The following is a 26,849-nucleotide window of genomic DNA, read 5'->3' as shown; positions in this document are numbered from 1 at the left end:
TCAGCCAGTGGGCAGGAACCGGTCTGTGTGTGGGATCCGAACCCTCAGCGGGAGCGCCGCCGCAAGCGGCGCACTGTAGCAGTGCGCCACCGGGCCGGCCCTAAAACGATAAATTTTAAGGTATGAGGCTGGCAGGTTAGCTCAGTTGGTTGGAGCACACTGTTATAACACCAAGGTCGAGGGTTCAGATCCCCATACTGGCCAGCTGCCAAAAAAAAAAAAAGGGTATGAATAAGTTCCTGTGAGATACTTTAAAAAAAAAAAAAAATTCTCTGGAAATTTTTCTTTCTGTTGTTTTTTTTTTTTTTTTTTTTTTTTTGGTGGCTGGTTGGTATGGGGACCAGTAAGATGCTTAAAAATAGTTTGAAACATTGTATCCCTTTACCAACCAGCTGCCAAAAAAGAAAAAAAAAACCTTCTCTCTACTCTGTTGTTATTAAAGACCCTTTAAAAGCACAGGCCATTTAAAAATTTTCCTTTAACTGGCTTTTTCTCTCGTCTTAGACTTACTGGCACCTCATTTAGTTGCACACGGACTATTTTAGGTTATTCCTTTCATTTTGGCCTTGTTCTCAACAGGCAGGGTTACCAGAAAACCAGGCGCCAGGTAGGTGAGGTGCCACCACAGTTGTGCTAAACGTTCTTGGTAGGTGCTATTGGTGGTGTAACATTTCTATGCATTTCAACTTGGCGTTTGAGAGCCATGGTCGATAAATGCAGGATACTGATTCTTGAGGTCACCTTTTGCAAAATCTGTTATTACCACATCTTTCTATTACTTTAAAGCCTACTTAGCCTCTTTTTTCCTGATTGCTCTTTTCTCTTTTATTAGGTGGCTGGTTATAGCAGTTGGTCTGGTCAGAGCATACCTGGCTACGGGTAGTTACCATAGCCTTTATTATTCAATTGAAAAGCCTTTGAAATTCTTCCAGACTGGAGCCTTATTGGAGGTAGGTTTGAGATTATTTATTATTGATTTCAGTTGTTACAAAGTTAAAAACATGCTTTAAATTTTGGAATTTTGCCTCCTAGCATACTGTAATGTTGATATACCTAGACTGTCTTTTTGACTTTCTAGATAGGTAAAATCTCATTTAACCTGTATTATCCGGAATATATTTTATATTAAATTTTTATTGAAAACCCAATGAAACAAGCTTATATTAGGATTAAAAAAAAATTGTAGGGACCTCCTAGGGAAGCACTGGCAAACTCAGATACAGGTTGAATATCCCTTATCCAAAATGCTTGGGACCAGAAGTGTTTCAGATTTCGGATTTTTTTTTTTCAAAGTTTGGAATAGTTGCAATATGCTTACTGGTTTAGCATCCCTAATCCAAAAATTCAAAATCTAAAATGTTCCAGTAAGCATTTCCTTTGAGTGTCATGTCAGTGCTCAAAAAGTTTTGGATTTTGGAGCATTTCAGATTTCAGATTTTCAGAAGAAGGGTACTCAACCTGTACATTTAGGGGCCATATAACAGAAACAGTGAAGTTGGTGGGTGTAAGTTATTAGGATGATAGAAGAGACAGTAGAGTCTGTTTAAAGGCATCCAAATTAAAAGAAGAAAAAAATTTTTAACAGAAGTTTATTGATATCCCTGTATTAAGGGCAGTGTCTGTCTAGTCCTCTCTTCTGGGGTAAGTATAGGTTAGGATTTTTGAGTTGTGACAGAAACTCAATTCAAACTATTTTAAGCCAAAAAGGAATTTACTGGCTTTTATACTTGATAAAGATACAGGACTAACTTGCAGTATCAAAGGAACCAGCTCAGGAATGAGAACCAAGGATATTTTTTTTTTTTTTGACAGCTGGCCAGTACAAGAATTGAACCCTGTACCTTGGCGTTGTCAGTACCACATTCTAACCAACTGAGCTAACCAGCCAGCTGAGAACCAAGGATTTGACATTGCCAGAATCTCTTTCTATCCCTCATCTCTGCTTATCTCTATTTCTCTTTGAATGTTGGTTTTAGGCTCTCCTACTACAGACAGCCTTCTCCACATGGTGGGAAAGAGGGAGGGAGTTTATCTTTCTCAGCATCTGTGTCACACACAGTTCTAGGGAAGGATTCTGGTTGGCCCTACTTAGAACAGCATAAACATGATTTGAGATACTTGATTAGCCACGCTTAGGACCTATGCCCATCCTTCTGACCAAGGGACTACATACATTTTCATGGAAAAGGGAGAATGAGGATAGCTTTGGGCACACAAAATCAATAGCTACCATAGTTCGTTATGGTGAAAACCCATCAGGTTACAGGGAAGATTTGGTGTTCAGTTTCATTTCACTTAGCCTCCAGGACAAGCTCATCATGACATTTATACCTCAGTGGCAATTTTTAAAACTCTGAATTATGGACACCAAGGTCAAGGGTTAAGATCCCCTTACTGACCAGCCACACACACACACACAAAAAATCTGAATTATGGAATGATATTTACGAAAAAATTATTTACCTCTGTGAAATGAGATGTGATACCTCTGCTTCTCACTCTCACTTTTGAAAGTAGAAAGTTGTAGTTTTTGCTTTTGTTTTTTTCTGTTAGAAAGCAGAGGGATTTCAGTGCTATCCATACTTGTACGTGTTAGGTAGGTGGTATGATGAAATGAGCTTCCAGCTGGAAGTCTGAGTACCCTTATTCTAAGTATGCTGGTTTTACCAGCGTACTCTTTGAATTTGTTAGTTCTTATCCACCTCATTTTCTCTTTTGTAAAATAATTGTCTTAGAGTAGGTTTCTAAAGTCCCTTTGTGCCCTAACAGCTTTGAGTCTGAGAAAACCTTACCAAACCCTACTGTGAGCCATTTTTTAAACCTAGAGGCTTGAATTTTTTTGAAAGGTGCAGTAGTAAATAAGTAGTACTTTGTCTCTTAGAGGTTTGGCAAACACATTTCCCTCAAGCTACAGAGAGGCAAATTTGGGGTTAAGGCCATCAGAAACTGCCCCAGTGCTTGGTACAGTAGGGAGTTATACCCAATTGGAATACTTCAGTGATTGAAAGGGGATTCTATCTCTCTAAGACTTTGTAATATTTAGAAGTTTTTAAAAATTTTAAGTATATCTTAGGAAAGATAGGATGTTAAACAGTGTGATACAAAATCCACTCAGGAACCAAGTCTTAGACTTTGAAGGATTAGCATTTATCCCTATAGAATTTCTAATAGGGATTTAAGAAAATATTTTGGATTTTTGGTTTTATCTCTGTTATCCCCGCTAAGAACCAATTAGGTGACAAATCCTGGATTTGATTTTGGGAAAAGGACTGTGCAAGGAAGTGAAGACTTTCAGGAATACTCAGGGAATTAACATTGCAGAGGTCAGTGGTGGCAGTAACCCCTCAGACTGAGCGATAGAACAAGCTTGCTAAAACTACATTTTCTGTGCAGTCAGTTAAGGAGTGTTTCATCACCCACCCAGCCTGTGCTGTATGATAATTGGGTGTGTGCAGTGTTTTTTAATTACACGTAAGTTATCCTTATGGGAATTACTAGTGCTTGACAATATATCCTGCTTACAGGAGGAGAAAATGAATCCAGGGAAGTCAGCTACTCATTAATATGTCTGTATGCTGAATGTTATTCTTTAGTAGGTTCTGTGGGAGTTTGCTTAAAAAGGAAATAGAAGTTACTGGTTCTCAAGAAACTTCTAATCTTCTTAGGAAAATGTAACACTTTGCTTTTTAAAAGACTTAAAAACAGGGCCGAGCCCGTGGTGCACTCGGGAGAGTGCGGCGCTGGGAGTGCAGCGACGCTCCCGCCGCGGGTTTGGATCCCCTGGTGTGGGCAACACCACACCAAGGGTTGCGATCCCCTTACTGGTCACGTAAAAGACAAAAAAAAAAAAAGACTTAAAAACACTTGCCAAGCAAGTGCATATGGGCATATAGTAGTGTAAGATGAAAAGAGGCTTACTTTCTGAGGAAATGATTTTTTGCAAAATGGTACAAAGATATATTGAGTTGGTCATATAGTGATATTGCTTTTTTAAAAAATGGACAGAAATCCTAATTTTTTTCTACATACTCATCCAAGAATGTCTTGAGTATTTTTATAGATAATTTTCCAAATTATTCTACAGGTGGTTATTTATTTATTTATTTATTTAGGCAGCTGTTGGGTATGGGGATCCTAACCTTGACAACCAGTTGAGCTAACAGGCCAGTCCCCACAGGTGGTAATTTAAATAAGTATGTGTTTGGGTAATGGGTGCTCTGGAGATTGAGCCCTTGATAATAAGGGGCTTAAAAACTTATTGAATAGATGATTATGTTAGGATTCTGGACTCAAGATAGCAGAAACCTCCTCAGCTAACTTAAACAGCAAGAGGGATTTATTATACGTATATAGGGTGTCCTGTGGAATCCAAGGGCAGGCATGCAGCTGGGCCTTAGGAATGGCCTGGAATCGGAGGCAGCAGCACCAGAAGGAACCTGGGAGTTCTTGCTCCAACTCCTTTCTCTCTCTACTATTCATGCACCCTCTGTCCCTCTTTGATTCATTCATCTCCTCTTACAGAACAGTTTTCTCAGTTTCTTAGTCTACATGGCAGATAATGTTAATAGCATAAAGCTTCTGAGATTGTAGCTCCTGCGATCAAGAGAGCAGCTAGCTGGAAACAGAATCTTACTCCCAATTCTGCATTCCCAGTGAAGGGCCTATTGGTCCACCTTGAATCAGGTTGTCATTCCTGGACCAATCACCAGTAGTAGACAGGAGTAAGGTCATATTAACCATATAGGAGGGTTGGAGGGAAGGGGCAATTTCTAGAAAAAGAGGTACTAGCTGGAAAGCCCAAGGAGTATTTGCCAAAGTACTCACAAGACACACAATACAAGGAAGATTATAATGTATGAGATGATTTATAAATTGGCAAAAAGTAAAATGCTGATAATCAGTGCTGTAGGCCAAGAGATCAGTGTGTGAATAATGTATCTTGAGTTGAATCTTGAGTAATCTTGAGAACTAACATAGGTAACAAAAATATATTTAAAAAATGTCATTCGTGGATTAAAAAAAAATGTGGTATATTGAAACCATAAAAGTGAATGAATTACTGGTACATGTTTTACCAGGATGAACCTTGAAAACATGCTATGTGAGAGAAGGCAGAAACAATAAGTCATTGGGCCGGCCCGGTGGCGCACTGGATAGATAGTGCGCCGCTTGGGAAGTGCAGCGGCGCTCCCGCCCGAGGGTTCGGATCCCACATACAGACCGGTTCCCGCTCGCTGGCTGAGCGAGGCGCGAGAACAGCGCCGAGGGTTGCGATCCCGTTGCCGGTCCCCGGTCCGGTGCGGGGGCAACACTGAGGGTTGCGATCCATTGCCGGACACGGAAAAAGACAAAAAAAAAAAAAAAAAAAAGAAACAATAAGTCATAAACTGTATGATTACATTTAATGAAATGTCCAGAATAGGCAAATTCTAGAGACAGAAAGTAAATTAGTGGTTGCCAGGGGCTGTGTGGAAGAGAGAATGGGGAATGACTGCCAAATAGGTACAGAATTTCTTTTTAAGGTGATCAAAATGTTCTTGAAATAGATACTGGTGATGGCTGTTCAACCTTCTGAACATACTAAAAACCACTGAATTATATACTTTAAGAGGGTGAGTTTTGTGGTATGTGAATTATATCTCAGTGTTTAAAAAGTGCTATTCATCTATAATGAGCTGTGGATAAGTTTTCTTGTTACTTCATTGTTTTTGGATCCATGATATTCATTGATAAGGCAGACTCTATCTTTCCAGCTTTGTTAAGGAGAGTTAAAGATTAGAAATTAGGGATGGCCAGTTAGCTCAGTTGGTTACAGCGTGGTGTTATAACACCAGGGTCAAGGGTTTGGATCCTTGTACTGCCCAGCTGCCAAAAAAAAAATTTTAAATGTGTGGGTTGATGCTGCATTATAGAAGTTTAAAATTATTTCTGAGAGAATTTCAGTATCTAAATTTCTTCGTTTAATAGCTGCCACAAGAAGTGCCCCAGGCTCCCGAGCTGGGGTGGTGGGGGCTAGGGCTTTAGCCACACACCCCTGACATCTGCACCCAGCCTGGCAATGACCAAGCCACCACTGGAACACCCATGGTCTCCCCTGTGGGAATGAGGGGGGTGCCACAGGCCTCAGCCTCACCCCTCCTTCTTCCTCCTTCCATCCTATTTCCCCTTTCCCTTCCCCTTTCCCCTCTCCTTCTCCCTCCCAACTGCTTCACAACAACATCATAGAATGTAAAAAAAAAATAACATTAATAAATAAATTTAAATAAATAATCTTTGGTTAACATAGACTTCTATTATAGCAAAGACACTTTGAAATGATTAGCTATACCTCTGTGGTTGACAGTGAAGATTCAAAAGGGTTAAGAATTGCTCTGCAAAGTCATTAATTGTTAAGACTGATCCAGACCATCTTCAACATATGTTCATAACTGTATACATCATTTACCTACCACTGTCCATCTAGGAATGCCTAATGGAACACAGGAACTCCCTTTCCTTATTCTCTTCCAGATCCTTCTACTACTTAGAACCCTCTTATCTGCCAAAAGGAAAAAACAACCCAATCTCATTTCTGATCTTTTTCTAGAGTTGATCTAGGACCACATCTGAAACAGCAGAACTGGTTCTGGAGAAGCAGTGAGAGAGAGCAGACAGCTTTTGTTGTCTTCTAAGCCCACTCTACTTTCTCAACCCCATGTCTGTATTCTGCTCTGACTCTTCATGCCTCACCTCATAATGCTCTTCAGATCTTTTAATGAAATAGTCAGGAAACTGATTGTGGATATTTCTCTAAAACATAGCAAAGTCTTAAGAACTTTTAGTATCCTTAAGAAGAAGACGGCTCCCATCTTTACTCCCTGCCAGTTTTTCTGTCTTTATGGCTCAACCATCGCACAATTTTTTTCCCATGGAGATCTTAGTTAGGTCCTGTGGTACTATTAATACAGTACTATGCTTCAGGCACATTATACGTTAAGTTTGCTTTTGTGAACTGGTCTGGGGACATAATGGTCATCCATAATATTTTTCCTCCCTGTGGAAACATGCTGATTTCTCAATAATAATCTTAAAAAAGAACTTTTAAAACACAAGCTATATGCACATGTTAGACTACTTTTATTCTGAAAATTCATTTTGAGAAAACAGACCTCTAAAAGAGATTTCTGAAAAGCTAGTAGAACAAGTCTAACACAAATAAGAATGACAGCTAATACTGGAAAAACCAGCTTCAAAAACAGTGTGAAAACCAAAGGAAAAATCAAACTTGAGTATAATTAAGAAGTGTCACAACATTAGAAGGGAAGGAGCCTGTAGGAAACAGGAACCCACCCACATAGGCCTCAGTGCCTGACAACTCAAGCAAATACAGGCAAATTGATGTGGTATTCATGGAGGTGAGATAGCTAATGACTGTGGAAAGGAATGTGTTGAAATTAAAAAACAAAATCTAAAAATATTAATTGTGGCAGTACAGGGCAGGAAGGAGGCCATGGTGCAGAGAAATAGGTGATACTGAAGATTCAAGAAAGGCTGGAGTTCCCAGTCACACACAGTCTGAGATAAAATAAATTACAGAGTAGAAACTGTTGGGGAATATCTTTTTTTTTTTTTTTTTTTTTTTCCTTTTTTTTTTTTTTCGTGACCGGCAACGGATCGCAACCCTCAGTGTCGCGCCCGTACGGGGCCGGGACCAGCATCGGGATCGCAACCCTGGGTGTTGCGCCCGCACCTCGCTCAGCCAGTGAGTGGCCGGTCTGTATGTGGGATCCGAACCCTCAGCGGGAGCGCCACCGCACTCCCAAGCGGCGCACTGTAGCAGTGCGCCACCGGGCCGGCCCCTGTTGGGGAATTTCATAGTTCACCATTTGAAATGTGAAAAGGCCATTACAAAATATGGAGTGACGAGAACATCAGAGATATTATCTGTTGGATTAGCTAATGGGTACATGATTAGCTGAATAACAGAAAATATATATAACAGTAGAGAAACTTAACAGGCTAATAATAATGCAATAGAACCAATGTATCTAGAAAACTGATTGAGGGTATACAAGCTTACAAAAAGTAAGACTGCCAGAAGTAGAAGAGGTTGTAATATATAATTCATGAACAACCAGGGAGAAAAATTACTGAACACTTTTCTGAACTGAAAGGCCATCTCAGTACGGTTACTGAGAGTATATGGAGTTCCACAAGAAAAAAGTCCTTCCCTTGCTGTGCACCTGTTTGTTAAGTTTTTAAACTTAAAGCAAAGGTAAATAATTTTTGGCAGAAAAGAGATTTTAAAATGTACCAGTAAAAACAACTTGGGACCTTGGACTCTGAAGAAGAAATTCACATGAAGCTAAGAGAAAGCATTAGTTTCTGGATAATAGACCATGCAGTTTTCTATAGATGGAGACATTTTGAAAACACCTAAAAAGGTAATGGAATTTTGAAAGAACCTTATCAAAGGGTATTTAACTGCTAGCTAAATAAATAAATAAAATCAACCAAGTTTTCAGGCTGGCACTGTTCAATAAAACTTTCTGCAGTGATAATGTTCCAAATCTATGCTGTCCAATACAGTAGCCACTAGTCACATGTGGCTATTGAGCCCTTGGAATGTGGCTAGTGGGTTCAAGAAACTGAGGTTTTTTTTTTTGTTTTTATTTTTTATTTTTTATTTTTTTGTCTTTTTCCATGTCCGGCAACGGCTCGCAACCCTCAGTGTTGCCCCCGTACCGGACCGTGGACCGGCAACGGGATCGCAACCCTCGGCGCTGCTCCCGCGCCTTGCTCAGCCAGTGAGCGGGAACCGGTCTGTATGTGGGATCCGAACCCTCGGGCGGGAGCGCCGCCGCACTTCCCAAGCAGCGCACTATCCAGTGCGCCACCGGGCCGGCCCAAGAAACTGAGTTTTAAATATCATTTATTTTAAATTTAAATAGGCACAGATGGCTAGTGGCTACTACCCTGGACAGCATATGCCTTTAGACTACAGTACAGATTGCCAGGTGTCCACATGGAATTTCATAAGATACTTCAGATTTTACCAGGTTAGATTGAAGTGGGGAGGAAGGTAAGCAGAAGACAAACATAACAATGTAAATTTTATATCACTCCACAGTTTGTAAACTTCTTAATTTATAAGTTGAACAATGAAAATAATTATTAAAATATGTTGAAATTTTCAGATGAGGAAAATTAGTATGCAAAAAGCAAAATTGCAGATATTGGAAAAGGTATGGTAGGGTATCTATCAGACTCCTACCAGTGCTTACGTCTGTGGAGGCAGGGGAAGGGAGAATTAAAGGAGATTTTTGCTTTCACTCTACATACTTTAGTATGCATTTGTATATCACTTACATGAATCTTATGATAAAAAGATACAATAAAATATTATGTATAATAAAATATAATGGAAAACAAAAGATGAATGATGAAAATAAGATTAAAAAGTTTTTTGAAGAAGGAAGAAAATAGGCAGTTTAGATAGTTTTATCTTTTGATTCAAAGAGAAATAGTTTTATGTCTGCTGTACAAATCCTACTAAATTAAAAAAAAATGACAGGAGCAATAATAAACCTATAGGATGAGAGTATAGCACAAATGCATTGTTTCTAATGTTTATGCAAATAGACTGATTAAATTTCTCAAAATGAAAAGGTGTAATGGTGGTTACTGGTTAATAAAGCAAAATCTAACAGTCGGTTGACTATAAGAGACTTAAGTTTACTAAGGTACAAACCAGCCTCCCATGACCAAGCATCAAGAAAAGCTGGTCTGTTCAGTCATAGCATAAGATAAAGTTGACCTCAGAGTAGAAACTAAACAGAAACCTAGAGTTCTCAATTTGTCATGTAGCAGAAGCATGGGAGACATGTGTTGGTGCAGTCAGTTGATGAGTGAATGATTATCTGAACAGGGAAACAAAATAAATAGAAAAGCTTGCAGAAATGCTATAGAAGTAAAAATAGAGGTTAGAGCTTGGTGGTAGAACACTGAGGTTGAAGATTTGGATCCCAGTACTGGCCAGCTGCCAAAAAAAAAAAAAAATGGAATTTTGCTTAAGAATTTTTCACAGTGCATTTAAAAAAAATACTGGAGGGCTGGCCTGGTGGTGCACTCGGTAGAGTGCGGCGCTTGGGAGCGTGGCGGCGCTCCCGCCAAGGGTTTGGATCCCATATAGAGACCAGTCTGCTCACTGGTTGAGCGCGGTGCGGGCGCGACACTGAGGGTTGCGATCCCGTTACCGGTCACGAAAAAAAAAAGACAAAAAGGAAAAAAAAAATACTGGAGACAAGAAAGTTGGGTGCTAAGACTTGCTTTTGCCATTAATTAGCTCTGTGAACCTTGGTCTTGGCTTTTCTGAGCCTTAATTCATTATATGCAGTAAATATACTGGATTAGATAACCTTCGGTTTTTGCCAGTTTTAAGTTCTGTGAGACTTCAACATTTTACTGTCAGAATATGAAAATTAAATAAATTATGAATTAGTAAGTTACAGGGCTGAAAATACCAGGAATGGTGAAATTGAGTGACAAGGAGACAATGGTAATTAAGGAAATTTTGCCTGTTTCCTCTTTCCAAAATGGATGTAAAGTGATTTTGAAAATATGTTTGGAGTTTCTGAGGGAGCCCAATAAGTAACTCTTTTTCTTGCTTATGTTCTGAACATTGAGAAGTAACTCAAAGGAGTTACGTAAGGAAATCAAAAATCGCTTTTATTAGTGATAAAGGCTAGGCTGGAGAACATGCTTTAGTGTGCCAGCCACATGGGTTTGCTAACTGAACTCCAGAATTAGACTCACCACCCACCCTTCCCAGGCAGCAGCAGCCAGGGTGACATGGGAGAAACCAGGAGGACTGGAAGTTCTTTGTGGGACCTGTAGGGTGGAGCTGAATTGAGCACATCCCATTTGTTCTTCCTGAATTTGCTGCTCTGATGAGTCATCCTTCCTTTCCTGAAGGGATTAAAAGGTGGAAAGAGACCAATGATATTTGGGAGGAATCCCTCCTTACAGAAACTAGAGAATAGGGAAAAGGTGTATCCGTAGTAATAACTACTATATGTTCATCACAGAAAAAAAACAGTCATAAAGGAGAAAATGCATATCCGTCATAAGCTTACTACCTAAAGATAACCACTATTAATATTTTGGTGTCTATCCATTAAGATTACATGTTATTATGTAGGTAAGTATTAAGCAAAAATGGAATCATATATGCATATAGTGTGATAATTTCCAAAACTAATCAAATGTTGGTTAATGTAACTCACATTAGTTGTGGACCCCTACATAGTAAAAATGAGTTGTTGGTAGACATGTCTTGAGCTGCCCAGCTCAGTGATTTTATCCTCTCTGAAGTTTTCCTGGTTCTAGAGGCTGGACCCTTAGTAGCTACATCTCTCCTCCCTGACTCTGTTTCTTAGGCCATAGCTGACTGATCCAGGTGTGCATACCTGATCCCCAAGAATTTGAATTGAAAGAAATGAGGAATCAGTATATCTGAATCAATTAAGTCCATAAACCTACAGCTAAGGTCTCCAGAGCTGCCTGGGTTCCTGTTCTTCTTGAGACTTTTTAAACTCTTTTTTTGGGTTTTTCCGTTGTTGTTTTACCTTGGATTTAAAATGAAATGCACTCTCAACAGATTTGTTGGTAACTTTCAACAATAATTTCCTTAGTTCAAATCTTAGAAACTTTTTCAAAAAAGATATTTCCAAGTAACTTATTATGCAAAATGGCGTTTGACTTTGAGGTTAAAAATTAAAACTAAAATCAGTTTATTGCCAGTAGGTGGAAAAGGAAAGGGCTCAGGAAGAGAGAGGAGTTTACAACACATATTTCAGGGGAGATTTTTAATATGGCAAGTCCTCTAAATTTTTTCCCATGAGGTATGCTAATTCTAGTCTATTGTGGGGCTTTTGCCAGCTGCTAAGTATGTCTATTCCAGTTATGCATTCTAGAACTGGGGAAATAACCACAGGGTGGTCAGGGATCCACTGGACCCACTATGAGTCGCACTTGGGCTAAAACTCCATTAATCACCTGACCTCCAAAAGCCTCTGTTCTCACTGGAGGGCCACTGTGACATTTTGGGTCTCCTGGAATCAATGTCAGTTCATATCCAGTTTCCAGTAGTCCCCGAAAGGTGTCATTATTTCCCTTTTCCCAACGTACAGTACTCTGATAAAAGGTTGTGGGTCCCTTTGGTGAAGGATGGGAGAAAGACTATAATAGTATAAATTTTTGGTAGTGTACCAGGATCCTTCCTCAAGGGGACCCAGCCACTCCTTCATTCAAGGGGTTCTGGGTTTGTAAACTGGCTCAAGTCTGGGAGTCGTTAGAGGGGCTGTGACTCTGTTATTTTTATTTGAGTTAGACTTTTGTTCATTTGACGTATAAGTTTTTTGCTTATACAGATCAAAGACCCCTTAGAGTGCATTTTGGAAAATTGTGAGGGTCTTTTGATGGCCATAATGACTGTATGCAACTGGCTAGATGTCATACAATGTATGAGACAGTGCAACTTAATGAGGATTTGTCCTACATCCCCCTGACTTCTGTATATCCTCCCAGGCCAACCCCTCTACATTTTAACACTGAAAAGTCTTCATGAGAAATTGAACAAAAAGCTTATTAAGTTAGAAGAAGATTGTTGTCTTAGTTTTCTGTTGCTGTATAACAAAATACCATGAAACTTAGCAGGTTAAAATAATTTATTAGCTCACAGGTCTGTAAGTCAGAAGCTGGGCTTGGCTGGATTCTCTGCTCAGGGTCTCACAAGACTGAAATCAAGGTGTCAGCCAGGCTTGCTGGCTTCTTATCTGGAGGCTACATGAAAAGGATCACTTCCAAGCTCATTCCTTGTCGTCGCGGGTCTGAGGTCACTCCCTTGCTGGCTGTCAGCCTGAGGTCACTTCTGATCCTACCGGCTGCTCTCCAGTCCTTGTGCATGGTGCCTCCATCTCCACAGCCAGCAGGGGCATGTTGAATCCTTCTTGTTCTTTGAACATCTCTGACTTCCCTTTCTGCCACCTGCCAGACAAAACTGCTTTTAAAGGGCTCACCTGGTTGGGTCAGGTCTACCCACATTAATCTCTGTACCTTAAAATCAGTTGACTTGAGACTTTACATTTGCAAAATCTCTATACAGCAGTACCTACATTTGTGTCTGATCGAATAGCCAAGCCACAGTAATCTTAGGGGATCATCTTTACAATTCTGCCTACTACCACCACTGGTATGAAGAGAGAAGCTTAAGTGAAATAAAGATATTGTCTCAAAATAAGTAATTTGTTCACTCTGCACAATCTGTTCTTTAAGTATTACAGCATTTCGAGCTTGCATATTTAGTTGAAAAGTGAAATAGTGTTATTACTGCAAAAGCAACTAAACCTGTTGAAAATAAGCAACAGGATATTTGAGATTCCTAATTCAGACTTTAATTATTAAATTCACAGAGACAGGTGAAATGCAGGGATCTCATTGGATTTCTTTAGTATAGGCTACTTTAATAATGTTTCATATTATTGCCTGCATGTGTGTGTGTGTAATGATAAGAAATCTAGGTTGTGAAATGGAAATTTTATTTGGGGATAGCTATAGTTTTTTGTTTTACCATAAAAGTATCCCCAATCTATTACACTTTATTGACTCTTGCATTAATTTCTTTCTTTTTTTTTTTTGTCTAATTTATCTTCTATTCCTTATACCATTTAAAGAATATGATCTTGAAGGTCTTTTTACAAACTAGACTTGTATATCTCAACAGGATTTCAAGACAGAAGGATAAATTTTCTGTGATACTTTCTTCCTACCTCATCCCATGACATAACCTAGAAGGTTATTTTGACACCAGACTTTATAAGTAAATAAGATCTAGCTTATTAGAGATAATATCGCACTTCCTCAGTTTCTCTACTTTGACTGTTTCTTACCTTGGCATATTATTCTAACTTCAGATAAGGTTACTTCTTCATTTCTGTTATTACTTATCTTAATACTATTTTTTTTCTAGTGTTGGTCTGAGCCTCTGCTTTTATTTTCCTGTACTTGTCCAGAATGGTTTCTGATATTCTTATTTTTAAATCCAAATTTATTTATCATAAGTTGGTATGTACATCTGACTGCTGACTGTAAATGTCTCCAAACATTAACATATTGAAATACATACTTTAAAAAATTATTCTTTTTATTTTTTCTTCACATATCAATTAAAACATTGGATGTATTTATTTATTTTAAGTTTTGTGTGGGCAGGTCATATCACTTATGGATTTTATTTCAGGGTGGCAAAGGAAGCAGTATAAAATACGTGTGATTAAAAAGGGGGGTTTGGAGCCGAGCCCGTGGTGCACTCGGGAGAGTGCGGCACTGGGAGCGCAGCAGCGCTCCCACCGCGGGTTCGGATCCTATATAGGGATGACCGGTGCGCTCACAGCGCTCACTGGCTAAGCGCAGTGCGGTGGGTCTCAAAAAGGACAAAAAAAAAGGGGAGCGGGGAGGGGTTTGGGTCTGAGAGGACTAAGACCTGTTCTGTCATGCGAAGAAAATGTGGTGGACCTTAATTGCTGTAGGTCCTTTCCTACAGTGTCCTGTGTTAATCGGCAGCCTGGATGTCTTGCCGCATGCATGGATGGAGTAGGTTTTCTGTCAAGGCCCTGTCATCTGTCTTCCTGTCTCAGAGGACATTCTTCATTGAGGTCTTTCACTCCTCATTTTAATCTAGGTATATTCTTTAGTTTCCTTCAACTTTGCAGCAGGAGATTCAGCTTATCTTGTAATATTCACACATTTGAGGTTCTTAGCAGTGTTTTCTTTTGTAAAAGATTATTAGATTTGCAATATGGTAATTCTTCTGTTCTCTTATCATTTATCAACAAGTTTGTGCAGCTTGGTTTTTTTAATCCAAGCCTTCTCTACCACTCCGCCGCCTACCAGAAAAAAAAATTTAGTAAAATAATGGTTTTTGAGCACAGAGTCTTATCAGGAATGTTTTAGATAAGCTAAGTCTAGTCAAGTTGTGACCTCTATAGATTTCTCATAACCAGTGTACAGTGAAATAATATGATAGAAAAAGCAGTAGAGTAGAAATAAAACCTAGATTCTTGATTCTGGCCATCATTTACTACCTTGGGGAAGTTGTGTAGCTTTTTGGAGCCTTGATTTTCTCATCTGCAGGTAGGGATATCTGTCCTGCCCATCTGCCAGTATTATTGTTAGAATCGAACAATAAAATGACAGCTAGAGATATGTTGAAAAATTTTAAAGTGCTGTATAACAGCTGTTAGGTCTTACCATCTAGAAAAGCTTCAGTCATCAAATCAATCTTGTAGATGTCTTCATATTACTTTTTTATCACCACCACCAGGGCTAAAGCAATGCTATATAAATGGGGAGTTGGAATGGGATTTAGAAGAACCTAACTGGCCAGTTGGATGGCCATTGAGATGGAATGGAGATGGCAATCTCACTCAAGGCACTGGAAATATAAACAGGGAAGACACATCCCAGAAGCACTGGCAGGACTTGGAAACCAGTTGGACTTGGGGGATGAAGGGAAGGAAAAAACATTGAACCTGAGAGACTGGGAGGTTGGGGATCAAGAGGCATAACAGGTATGAGGGTGTGTGTCCCATTGAGGTGGCCACGTTTGAGCTGCTGCTGCTGTACCTAGATTTAGATGTCCTAAGGCAGTCTGGAATGTGGGCCTGGAGCTCAAAGAGAGAGGGTTAGAGACTGGCCCAGGGAACACCTCTGCAATGAGAACATCAAATGAGGTAGGATGGGGATGAAGGTAGAGCTTGGTAGAATGGGTGTATGCACTGAAGGACCTACTGGGCAAGAGGAGCCAGCAAAGGCTCTTCTGACCCCATGTTCCATAGTCTGTGACAGTTCTGTAGAGTCAGGGACATGGGAGATGTTGTACACTTACTGCTGTTATAAATTTATTAATTATAAATGAGGCCCTTGACATCTGATAAACCAATGAGTGAAGATTAAATTTTCCTTAGGAAACCATCCAAAGATACACAAACTAAAAATAACAAACAAAAAATGAGCAAGAATTTATATTTTGTTAAATATCCTGTAATCAAGTTTAAAAACAGAATGTTTTTCATATTCAATACTGCTGGCAGACACCACCTATTCTTATTGCAAGACTAGTTTATATTAAATAAAACTGTAATATTATTGATCTTTACTAATTCTCTTCTTTTCTTCCTCCTTTTTTTCCTCTAGATTTTACATTGTGCTATAGGTAAGTATGGAATTTTCCTCCTGCTATGTACAGTGGATCCTTTTTTTTTTTTAAGTCAAATGATAAGCTTGATTTGATTCTTATTGAATATTGAAACAACTAAACCATTTAATCATTATATATAAAATTGGTCAAACTGGAAATGACTTTTGGTTTCTAAAATTACAGGTACTATTTAGATCTTATCATTAAACACTTTATTAAATTTCACACCTATTTTGCTATGTCAATTTAAAAGAGGCATCTCCCACCTTGTCAGTACAATGGTAATAGAGAAACACTAGCATGTTTATAAAAATGTGGCTTGGGGTCCTCATGCTGGGCTGTGTTAGAAAGCCTTTTCTGTGATCACTTAAAAGGTATATTCTCTCTCCTTATCTTTAAAACATACTATATGTTGCCTACCTCCCAGATAAATACTGTATGTATGTGAGAGGGGTGGAAAAGTTAAGTGTGAAGGGTTATACAAATGTAAGTGATTTCTACTAAAGCAGATACAGTGTGTTTTGTTTTTCTTTTTGCTGAGAGGGGAAAGATTTTGCTGTGAAACTGAGGCATAACTTCTAGCCTGGGGTGGCTGGAAGACCCCTCTGATGAAATAAAAATCAGTGTTGGGAAGTTGACAGCGCCCACAGAGCAAGCCCATAGTGGTTGCTGTGTGTTCCAGGTTAGTCTCTCAAAGAGAAGATTTGGAGTTGATATTCATTCAAAAGCCCCAGAGGTCTGAAAACTTGAGAATGGTGAATCCAAACCAATATGACCATGATAAATTTAATTTACCACTGAAGTGGGTACTTACTGTGTTCAGGGCACAGGAGAATTAGTGAAAAGGAGACTTATAGGCCAGAAGGACACACAGGTGGAGACACAGCTAAACTGTCCACTGTGGGTCTTCAGAGATTACTGTGATACCTGGCTTCATTACTTTTAAGGAAGACAAAGGGTCTGCATTACCAAGAGTTGCACCTCTGCTGTTTTTTCCACTTCTTATCTGGGCTCCATGGGTGGAGTTCAGGGACCCCTCAAATGATCTGCAGAATTTCATCTGCATGTTTCTATATTTATTTTGGGGGTGGGGGGACAATTCATAGCTTTTATTGGATTCTTGGAGGAGTTTGTGATTCCCCAAAAGCTAAGAAACACTGCTTTAGAACCTTTGAACAATAGATTTGAAAGGGGCTTGGGGACTCCTCTGTCATAAGGTCTGCTTTCCCATGGAAGGTTAAGTGACCTGGCCCAGATCACACAGCTAGTAAATGGTGAAACCTCATTTAGAGCCATGTCAGTCTTGACTCCAGAGCCTGCCAGACTGATGTTATTTTATGATGAATGGGTTTTAGCTTATGTACAATCTTAAACGCATTTCCTTTTTAGTCCTTTATCTACTATTTTGAGATGCAAAATTTTGTCCCTTCTTAAATGGTTAAATAAATTTTAAGCATAAGCTGGCAGACTGGGGTATGTGTTTGGCTAGAGAGAGTTCTGGAACCACTTCAGGCCTTCTCCACATGATCAAACCCTGAGCACCGTTCTCCCCACTCCCTTAGCCTTCAGCTTTATAAAGCTCTCAGGTGCATATTTTCCAGTTATCTTGGTCTGTTTGGACTGCTGTAACAAAATACCATAAACTGGGTGGCTTATAAACACAAACATTTATTTCTCACAGTCCTGGAGGGTTGGAAGTCCAAGATCAAGGCGCCAACAAATTCGGTGTCTGGTAGGGGCTTGTTCCTCATGGATAGTGCCTTCTCACTGTGGCCTCACACGTGGAAGGACAAACAAGCCTCCGGCCTCTGCCCTCACGACCTGCTCACCTCCCAAAGACCCCACCACTTAATGCTATTGCATTGGGGATTTAGGTTTCAACGTATTTATTTTGGGGGGACACAAACATTCAGACCATAGCACTTAACAGCTGTACTATTAATATTTAATTATATTTTAATACCCCAAGCCCCTTTATCTGTCTTAGGATATACTTCATACCTCTTTTTTTTTTTTTCTATACCTCTTTGTAAAATTTCTACCCCTGGAAATAAAGTTTTTGACAAGTATATTTGTTCATTCATAACCAAAAAGTTGTTGCATGCCTAGTGGGCGTGCAACCAGACACTGTGCTGGGCAGTGGGAGCAGAGAGGGGAGCAGGCACAGACTTAGGTTCAGGAAACCCAGGGTCAGACGGGCACTCCAGGACTAGCGTCCATGTCACATGCTGCTCAGAGGGTTTGTGGACAGCTTGCTTCCGCATCAGACTGGGAGCTCCTCCGGAGCAGATTCTGTTTTATTCGTCTGCATGCCCAGGGCCTAGCAGGGTGCCTGACACACAGTAGATACTTGAAAACCATTTTATCTCCTCAAGGACCTTGTTCCTGAGGAGTGGTTGTCAATGGTTCTCTCTCCTGCATCATCACTATTTGCTATCTGCCTTTTCCCTCTCATACCTTCCTTTTCCTTCTCAGCTCAAAATGCTCTGAGCGCTTCATCTTACTTAAAAATAATTTTTAACCTAACCTTGGACCCTGCATTCCCCTCTTGCTACTACATAGTTTCTCCCCACCTATGAGAGATTTATGGTAGACTCTACATTTCTTCGCTCCCATTTATGTCTTAACCCAGCAGTGGGGCTTCTGTCCCTCCTGTTGTACAAAAATTATCCCGTGGTCTAAAGTCAGCAACAGTTTCTGCTCAATTCCAAGGACACATTTGGAATTTAGTGGACTTCTCAGCTGTATTGGGCACCACTTGAGGCCCTGCTCCTTTAGCTTCCATTGTACTGAGCCCTGCTGGTTTTTCTTGTCCTCTGTGGTTCTTTTCTTTCTTCCTTTAATGCTTCTCTTTCTCTCCTTGTCCCTTAATTGAGGGTGTTCCCAGGGTTCTGTCTTAGCTCATGGCTCTTCTGACCAAACATGCCCTCTGTCAGTGGTCATGAGATTTCTCCTGGTATGAGATACGCATGACACCTACTTCTCTAACTCCAGGCCACACCTGCGCCACAGACTCCCAACTCCTCCATTGGCCTCCTTGATGCACTGGGGCACCTCCTCCCCAGCATGACCCAGACTCCCAGGCTTGTTCTGCCTCCCACATTCTCATCATCAGGAGTGCCACCAGCCATTCCATCGTCCGTCCTAGACCTAGAGCTCATCGATGGTGCCTCCTTCTGCCTTACCCACACCCCTGTAACCAGACAATCATCAAGTTTTGTCAATTCGGGTTCCTGAATATTTCTTAGACTGCCTTGTTTTTTCATCCCTATTCAGCACCTCAGTATGTCTCATCTGGGCTCCCATGTGGGCCTTCCTGAACATCTAGGCTTATAATACGAATAATCATAAACACCATTTATTGAGTATTTGCTGTGTTCCAGTGATTTACATTCATTATCTCATTTGCTTCCCATTTTGCAGTTGACAAGACTGAGGCTTGGAAGGTTTTATATGTTTATTTTCACTACAAATATATATATGAGGTAATGCATATGTTAGCTTGATTTAGCCATTCCACAATGGCTACATAGTTCAAATGTACATATTTTTTATTTGTCAATTTAAAAAGAAGAAAGGATTTCTATCTTGCCAAAGTTCACACAGCCAGTAAGCCCTAGAGTCAGGAGTTGAACCTGTGGCTCCGAGTCCATGCTTCACACTGCCCGGGAGGGCTTTAGTTACAGGAAAATTCTGAGCATGTCTCTTCCCTGCTTAAAACCCATCACTGGTTGAAATTTCGTCATGATCTGGACCCTGCCCAGCTCTCCAGTCTCACCTGTGCCGGTTCCTTGCCTCCCACCCCGTGCCTCAGCAACGCCGGCCTTCCCGCCTCTCGCCGCCTCTTTCCGCACGTACCCTGCCGAGGCGCTGCTGCTTTCTGCGCCCACGCCCGCGCCCTGCTCTCTGCCTGCAGCCGCAGCCCAGCCCAGCAACCCTTCCTCCACCCACTGGCTGGGTTTGGTACCGTCCCCTACTTGTCCATACGTCCCTGCGCTTCACTCTGATATCTTTTCCATATTGTATTGTGTTCCTTCTCTCGCTGTGCCCATATCCTCGCCAACAACACTGAATATTTTGAGAGGGACAACTGTTTCTTTTTCCTTTTTTTAGTGGCTGGCAGGTACAGGGATCGAACCCTGGGCCTTGGTGTTATGAGAAGTTTCTTATTGATCTCTGTATAGCATCTAGTGGGAGCTCGGTGAACATTTGATCGTAATCTTACCCAATTCTGGTGGAAATTTCCAGAACTTGTTTCAAAATGTTTTCAGATTTTTAAAATAGTTAATGATAACAATAGTAAACAGGCTGATTCTAACATAAGCCTAAAGGCAATGCTTCATTTTTTTTACTCATATAACTTAAATTTAAAATGATGATTTATTTTCCTATGGCATTTTGAAAGTTTTTGCTTAGTCTTTTGGAAACTTATTTTAGAGTCTTGAGATGTCTTTAGTTAGCATCTAAACTAATGAGAAGTGTGGATTCATTCAGATTTGGGTGACTTACTAGTTGGGTGACTTCCAGGAAGTAACTCAACTTTTTTTTTTTTGCTGGCTGGTATAAACTCAACGTTTGTGCACCTGCATTTCTTCATCAGTAAAAGGAGGATAATAATACCTACTTCATAGGATTGTTGTGGAAATTAAGTGGAAAAATGCCTGAAAAACACTTAGCACAATGTCCGAAACAGCCCATTAAAATGGTAGATGTTGTTATTAACTAAAGTAATGTAATGTCATAGAATATTTAAAATTTTATTCTGCCTCTACTGTGATGTTCAATAGTTAGATTTGTATAAACGTAACTCTTCCATATCTTGTTTTTCCTAAATTATAATTTCTTCGTGGGTGAACACTTTAGGGCCACTTGTTAGTGTGGGTTGGAGTCGCATCTTGTTCTTGGTTGCAACAGTGCACCTTGGTGAAAACAAACCCCAGAAAGAGTAAAGGAAAATTCCATATGAGGGGCTCATTTCTGTGAGGAAGGCCAGCCTTTTGTCCTTGTAAACGAGTTGCCACACCTCAGCTTTTTCAGAGTAGGTTTTTTATTCTTCACCAATAATGCAGGGACAAGATTTCTTAAATTCTGTGGTTGCTGCCCTCATCCTAAGATTTTAGTGCTTTATGTTTTCTCAGTGTTTTCTTTATTCCTGTGTGCATGCGTGTTGAAAGGAGTATTAACTTCTGTGTGTGTTGTCCTCAAGATTAGATTGTAGAAGCAACATACGGGACATGGGGCAGGTCTCAGCTAACTCTGCAGTTTTTTCCTCGCAGTATTTCTGCATTGTTAGAATGGAAATTCGACATGGAGGGACTGGAGCTGAAGATACTCTTTGTAAGATGTGATATTGTGCATTTGGTGAAACTTTGTGTCAGAAATTATACTGCCAATATAAATAACTTGGGAAGTTTTCCTTAGACTGAAAACTGTAGAACAGGTACCTGAATAGAAGCTCAGTCTTAGCCTGGAGGGTGTGATGTCTGAAGTTGAGCAGTAGCATCTTGATTTCATCAACAGGGACAAAAGAACTTTCACTTAGATATCCTGGATTTGTGGTTTCAAATATTTGCTGTAAGTGCCAGCTTGCACTCCTCTCTCAAACTGATGACACCTTTCATTAAAATTTTTAAGTGAATTTCAAAAAATTCATAATCACCTGAATATTAGTTGGTAGCATATGGATTCAAACTGATTTTATTATGTAAAAAATGGTGCTGGGGAGACCCCATCTCCTATCAAAAATATTTTCCCTTCCAGCAACTAGAGTTAATAAAATCCTCTCTTGAACTGCAATGCCCCCTCCTGTGGCCTCCCACTTTGAGAAGGTCCAGCTTTTATCATTCGTTGACAGTGCAGTATTGTAAAGGAACTACCACCACTTATTAATAAAACCAGACACAGAACCCTCCTAGTTTTAGCAGAAGAGAACTCTGGAAGGCGAGCATCCTGGAGGGAAGAGGTTAATTGCTCCCAGTTTCTCCCACCTGGAATTCTGCTTTCACTCCTGTACCCAGCCTTTAGGGGTGTGATGGGGCACAAAAACAAAACTGCTTGCCTTGAACAAAAACTGCTTGCTTTGGTTCCACTTAGCTTAGTGCTTAGTTGACATTTTAAAAATGAACTTTACCAAATAGTAAGGGAAAAAAAACAGGAATAATTACCTAAAATACAAACAGTATAAAAATCTTCTTATTCCCAAAAAAGAAGTTTCTGATTCTCAGATCTCACTTCCTTTCAGTTGCTGGGAGCTGGCACAACTTCACACATACTCTGTGGGCTCAGTTAAAGCTTTGTTCTCAGCAGTACCCCCCACCCCCAAGCCATTTTTCTGACCCTCTCACAGATGTGAATTGAAAATGTTTCTTACTCAGATTCAAACATTGCTTTCTGCTTGGGAACAGGTTTAGTGTGGTGATGCCAGGGGAAGGTGGGAGAAATGGTTATAACCTTGCCTAGCAGGCTAGCCTGTCTCCCCTGCCTAGAAGCTTCTAAGCTTAGCCCTGGAGAGTTGCCTGAGTGCAGTGGGGAGGTTGGAGGTCTGGGTGGGAAGTTGCCAAAGCCAGCCTTTCCCTCTGCAATTTTGCCTTTGTCATTTACTCAAGTACAGTTGTTTTCCATCATCCTGACACCAGTGTTCTATACTAAGACAATATTAACCATATTCAAACCTTAATCTTTCCCGAGTCAGGTAAGCCCTTCAGACCATCCTAAACTTGGCCTAGCTTAATCTCACTGTTCCTTGGCTCTAGTTAATTCAGTTGCCTCCTGATCAGATTTTTCCTCTTCCCCTCCAGACGGTGAGACAAGAGAAAGGAAAGATAGTCTTGGCACCTGCATCTTCTGCTCCTGATACACAATTCAGCCTCCATTCTCTGAGTAAACCTTGCTTCTTCACACCTCCATAATTTTGTACATACTGTTTCCTTTGTCTGGAACACCCAGTTCTGTTAGTTATTCCCTGCTCTATGTGAATGTACTGAAATGAAGAGAAGGAAGAGAGAAATAGAACATGCTCATTAGGAGTACAAAGTGCCTGAGCAGGCAGGGTGGAGAGCTCATCTAGGACTCATCAACACTGCCCGGCACCTAGCAAGCACTCAGTAAGCAGTACCCATGTACTGGGCAAAACATAATCCCTGAGGGTTTCTGTGCCCAGTTGGAGTTTGGAAGGGAAAGCCATGAAGATAGCCCAGATAGGGAATTTTACCCTCTGCTGTCCTTGCAGGAACAACTAGGGATTTGGTTTAATGGAAACCTGTTATTGAGAAATTTAAAATATCTTCTCTACGGCCATACCACCCTGAATGCGCTGGATCTTGGAAGGTAAGCAGGTTTGGGCCTGGTTAGTACTTGGATGGGAGACCACCTGGGAATACTGGGTATTGTAAGCTTTAAAAAAATTTTTTGTTAGAATTAAAAAAGAGAAAAAAAGAAAAATATCTTCTCTGTAAGATAATATTAGCTTGCTGTCCAGTCCATCAGAAACTAAGCTAAGGCTTGTTCCAGCCCAATTATAAACACTGCTAGTTGTGTGACAAGTCAGGCATCTTGCCTTTGGGCCTACTTTTCCCATCTTTAAAACTAGGGTGTTGGACTAGATTCTTGATCTCTAATATTCCTTACAGCTGCTGTTCTAAAATTCCACGAAACTGTGTGTGAATGTCCGTCATCTGAGCAGTGATATAAGAGGATGTGCAAGATGTTTAAATGTGCCTGTGTACGAGTGTTAGGAAATTCGTTTCAAGTACAGTAGATTTACTACCTTTTTTCCTCGATAACATTTTGAAAGTCAAATCAGAAAGCAAAGCTGAGATAGGAGACACACACATTTTCTATAACATACGTTTACCATGGTCATCACTAGATGGCACCCTTGTTTTAGTAAAGAGATTTTCTCTTAGACTTTATAGGACTTCTGGAGGACTTCAAATAAAAATAGATAGTAATGAATCAATAGCTGAGACAGAGGAATGTGCTAGTTAACCAGAGGAAAGAAATGGATGTTTTTCTATCACTGTTTGATGACTTGATCATTAATATTTGAGGTAATAAAAAGCTGGAACTTTCTGCATTGCCCTGAGGAGATTATCTTACAAATATTTCTTATTTATAAGGTATAAGGTATCTTTAAAATTAAAAATGAGCTTAATTTGCTTAATGGGAAGAGGTGCTGTATTTCACAAGTTCTTTGGTGAGATGGTTTGTGACAGTCTGAAGTCAGTTAACCTTCCACTTACATTAGCTTCAGAAGCAAGGTCAGTCCAACCAAGTTGGAAACACCCTCTAGTAACCAAGTTGAGTAAATTCCATTGAACCAAAAAGTGAAAGCCTGAGTCATTTCCCCCTCCATTCATAGTGAACATCTTTTCAATAATTTTTTTAAAAGACTTTATTTTTTAGAGCAGTTTTAGGTTCACAGCAAAATTGAGGGGAAGGTAGATACAGAGATATCAAATATGCCCCCTGCCGCCCCACATGCATAGCATCCTCCATTATCAGTGTCCCCCATCACAGTGGTTCATTTGTTATAATTGATGAACCTGCACTGACACATCATTATTACCCAAAGCACATAGTTTACACTGGGATTTGTTCTTCGTATTGTACATCCTTTGGGTTTAGACAAATGTATAATGACATGTATCTACCATTATAGTATCATACAGAGGATTTTCACTGTCCTAAAAATCCTCTGTGTTCCACATATTCATCCCCCCAAACCATAACCACTGATCTTTTTACTGTTTTGCCTTTTCCAGGGTATCATATCTTTGTAGCCTTTTTAGATTGGCTTCTTTCACTTAATCATGTGCCTTTAAGTTTCCTCTATGTCTTTTCATGGCTTGATAGTGCATTTCTTTTCTTTTCTTTCTTTCTTTTTTTTTTAGCACATTTCTTTTTAGTACTGAATAATATTTCATTGTCTGGATGTACCACTATTTATCCATTCACCTGCTGAAGGCCATCTTGGTTGCTTCCAGATTTTGGCAATTATAAATAAAGCTACTGTGAACATTTGTGTGTAGGTTTTTGTGTGGACATAGTTGTCAACTCTCCTTTAGATAAATACCAAGGAGTGCAATTGCTGGATCATATGGTAAGAGTATGTTTAGTTGTGTGAGAAACTGCCAGTCTTCCAAAGTGGCTATACCATTTTACATTCCCACCCAGGAATGAATGAGAGTTTCTGTTGCTCCGTGTCCTCATCAGCATTTGGTATTGTCAGGGTTCTAGATTTTGGCCATTCTCATAGGTGTGTAGAGGTATCTCAGATTGTTTCAATTTGCATTTCCCTGATGACATGCGAAGTAGAGCATCTTTTCATGTGCTTATTTACCATGGTATATTTTCTGTGGTGAGGTTTCTTTTAAGGTCTTTGGCCCATTTTTTAAATCAGACTCTTTTCTTATTGTTGAGTTTTAAGAGTTCTTTGTATATTTGGGATAACAGTCCATTGTCAGATATGTCTTCTGCATATATTTTCTACCAGTCCGAGACTTGTCTTTTTATTCTCTTGACAATATATCTTGCAGAACTGAAATTTTTCATTTTAATGAAGTTCAGCTTGTCAGTTTTTTGGACTGTAGCTATTCTAGTAGGTGTGTAGTGGGTATCTGTTTTAATTTTCATTTCTCTAATGATGGGAAATGATGTGATGTGACTTCCATATGTTTATTTGCCATATGTGTATCTTTTGTAGTGAGGTGTGTATTCAGATCTTTTGCCTGTTTTTTAATTGGGTTGTTTGTTTTCTTGTTGAGATTTAAGAATTCTGTCTATATTTTGGGTATAATTTTTTATCAGATGTGTGTTTAGCAAATATTTTTTCTCAGTTTGTAGCTTGTCTTTACATTGTCTTAATATTGTCTTTCACAATGCACAGGTTTTTGATTTTGATAAGAACAGCTTGAATAATTTTTTCTTTCATGGATCGTGCTTTTGGTGTTATATATAAAAACTCATTATCAAACCCAGGAGCATATAGATTTTCTCCTGAGTTTTGCACTTTACATAAAGGCCTATGATCCATTTTGAGTTAATTTTTGCAGAAGGTGTCAAGTCTGTGTCTAGGTTAATTTTTTTACACAAGGACATCCAGTTGTTCCATCACCATTTATTGAAAAGACTGTCCTTTCTCCATTGAATTGCCTTTGTGCCCTTGCCAAAGATTAGTTAATTATGGGTTTATTTCTGGGCTATCAAAGACAAGCTCCCCACTCTGATCTGTTTATGAGTGTGTCTATTATTTTGCCAATACCAGGACACTGTCTTGAAATTTGGTAAAAGTCTCTTGACTTTGTTTTTTTTAGTATTTTTATTATTATTATTTTTTTATTTTGTCAATATACAATGTAGTTATTATGTCCCATCACCGAAACCTCCCTCCCTCCTCCCTCTCCCCCCACCCAGCCAGGCATGTCCTTTCCATTTGCTTGTTGTAGGAACTTCAAAAAAAAAAAAAAAAATTGTAGTTGTTTTTTCTTCCCCCCCCCCCCCCCAGCCAGGCATGTCCTTTCCATTTGCTTGTTGTAGGAACTTCAAAAAAAAAAAAAAAAATTGTAGTTGTTTTTTCTTCCCCCCCCCCCCCCCAGCCAGGCATGTCCTTTCC

General features: G+C 39.8%; 1 protein-coding gene across 1 annotated transcript in view; it reads left to right on the top strand.

Annotated features, from left to right (window-relative positions):
• The window catches only part of PTPLB (protein tyrosine phosphatase-like (proline instead of catalytic arginine), member b), a 90,276-nt gene that overhangs the window by 2,893 nt on the left and 60,534 nt on the right, over nucleotides 1-26,849 (top strand). Inside the window, exons 3-4 of the mRNA XM_008570429.1 lie at nucleotides 833-950; nucleotides 16,234-16,252. Of these exons, the coding sequence (XP_008568651.1) occupies nucleotides 833-950; nucleotides 16,234-16,252 (137 nt within the window). The remainder of the gene's footprint in view (nucleotides 1-832; nucleotides 951-16,233; nucleotides 16,253-26,849) is intronic.

Source organism: Galeopterus variegatus, unplaced genomic scaffold (genome assembly GCF_000696425.1).
Source record: "Galeopterus variegatus unplaced genomic scaffold, G_variegatus-3.0.2 Scaffold601, whole genome shotgun sequence".
Classification (NCBI taxonomy): domain Eukaryota; kingdom Metazoa; phylum Chordata; class Mammalia; order Dermoptera; family Cynocephalidae; genus Galeopterus; species Galeopterus variegatus.
The sequence above is the reverse complement of the archived record's forward strand: the minus strand, read 5'-3'. Positions and strand labels throughout refer to the sequence as shown.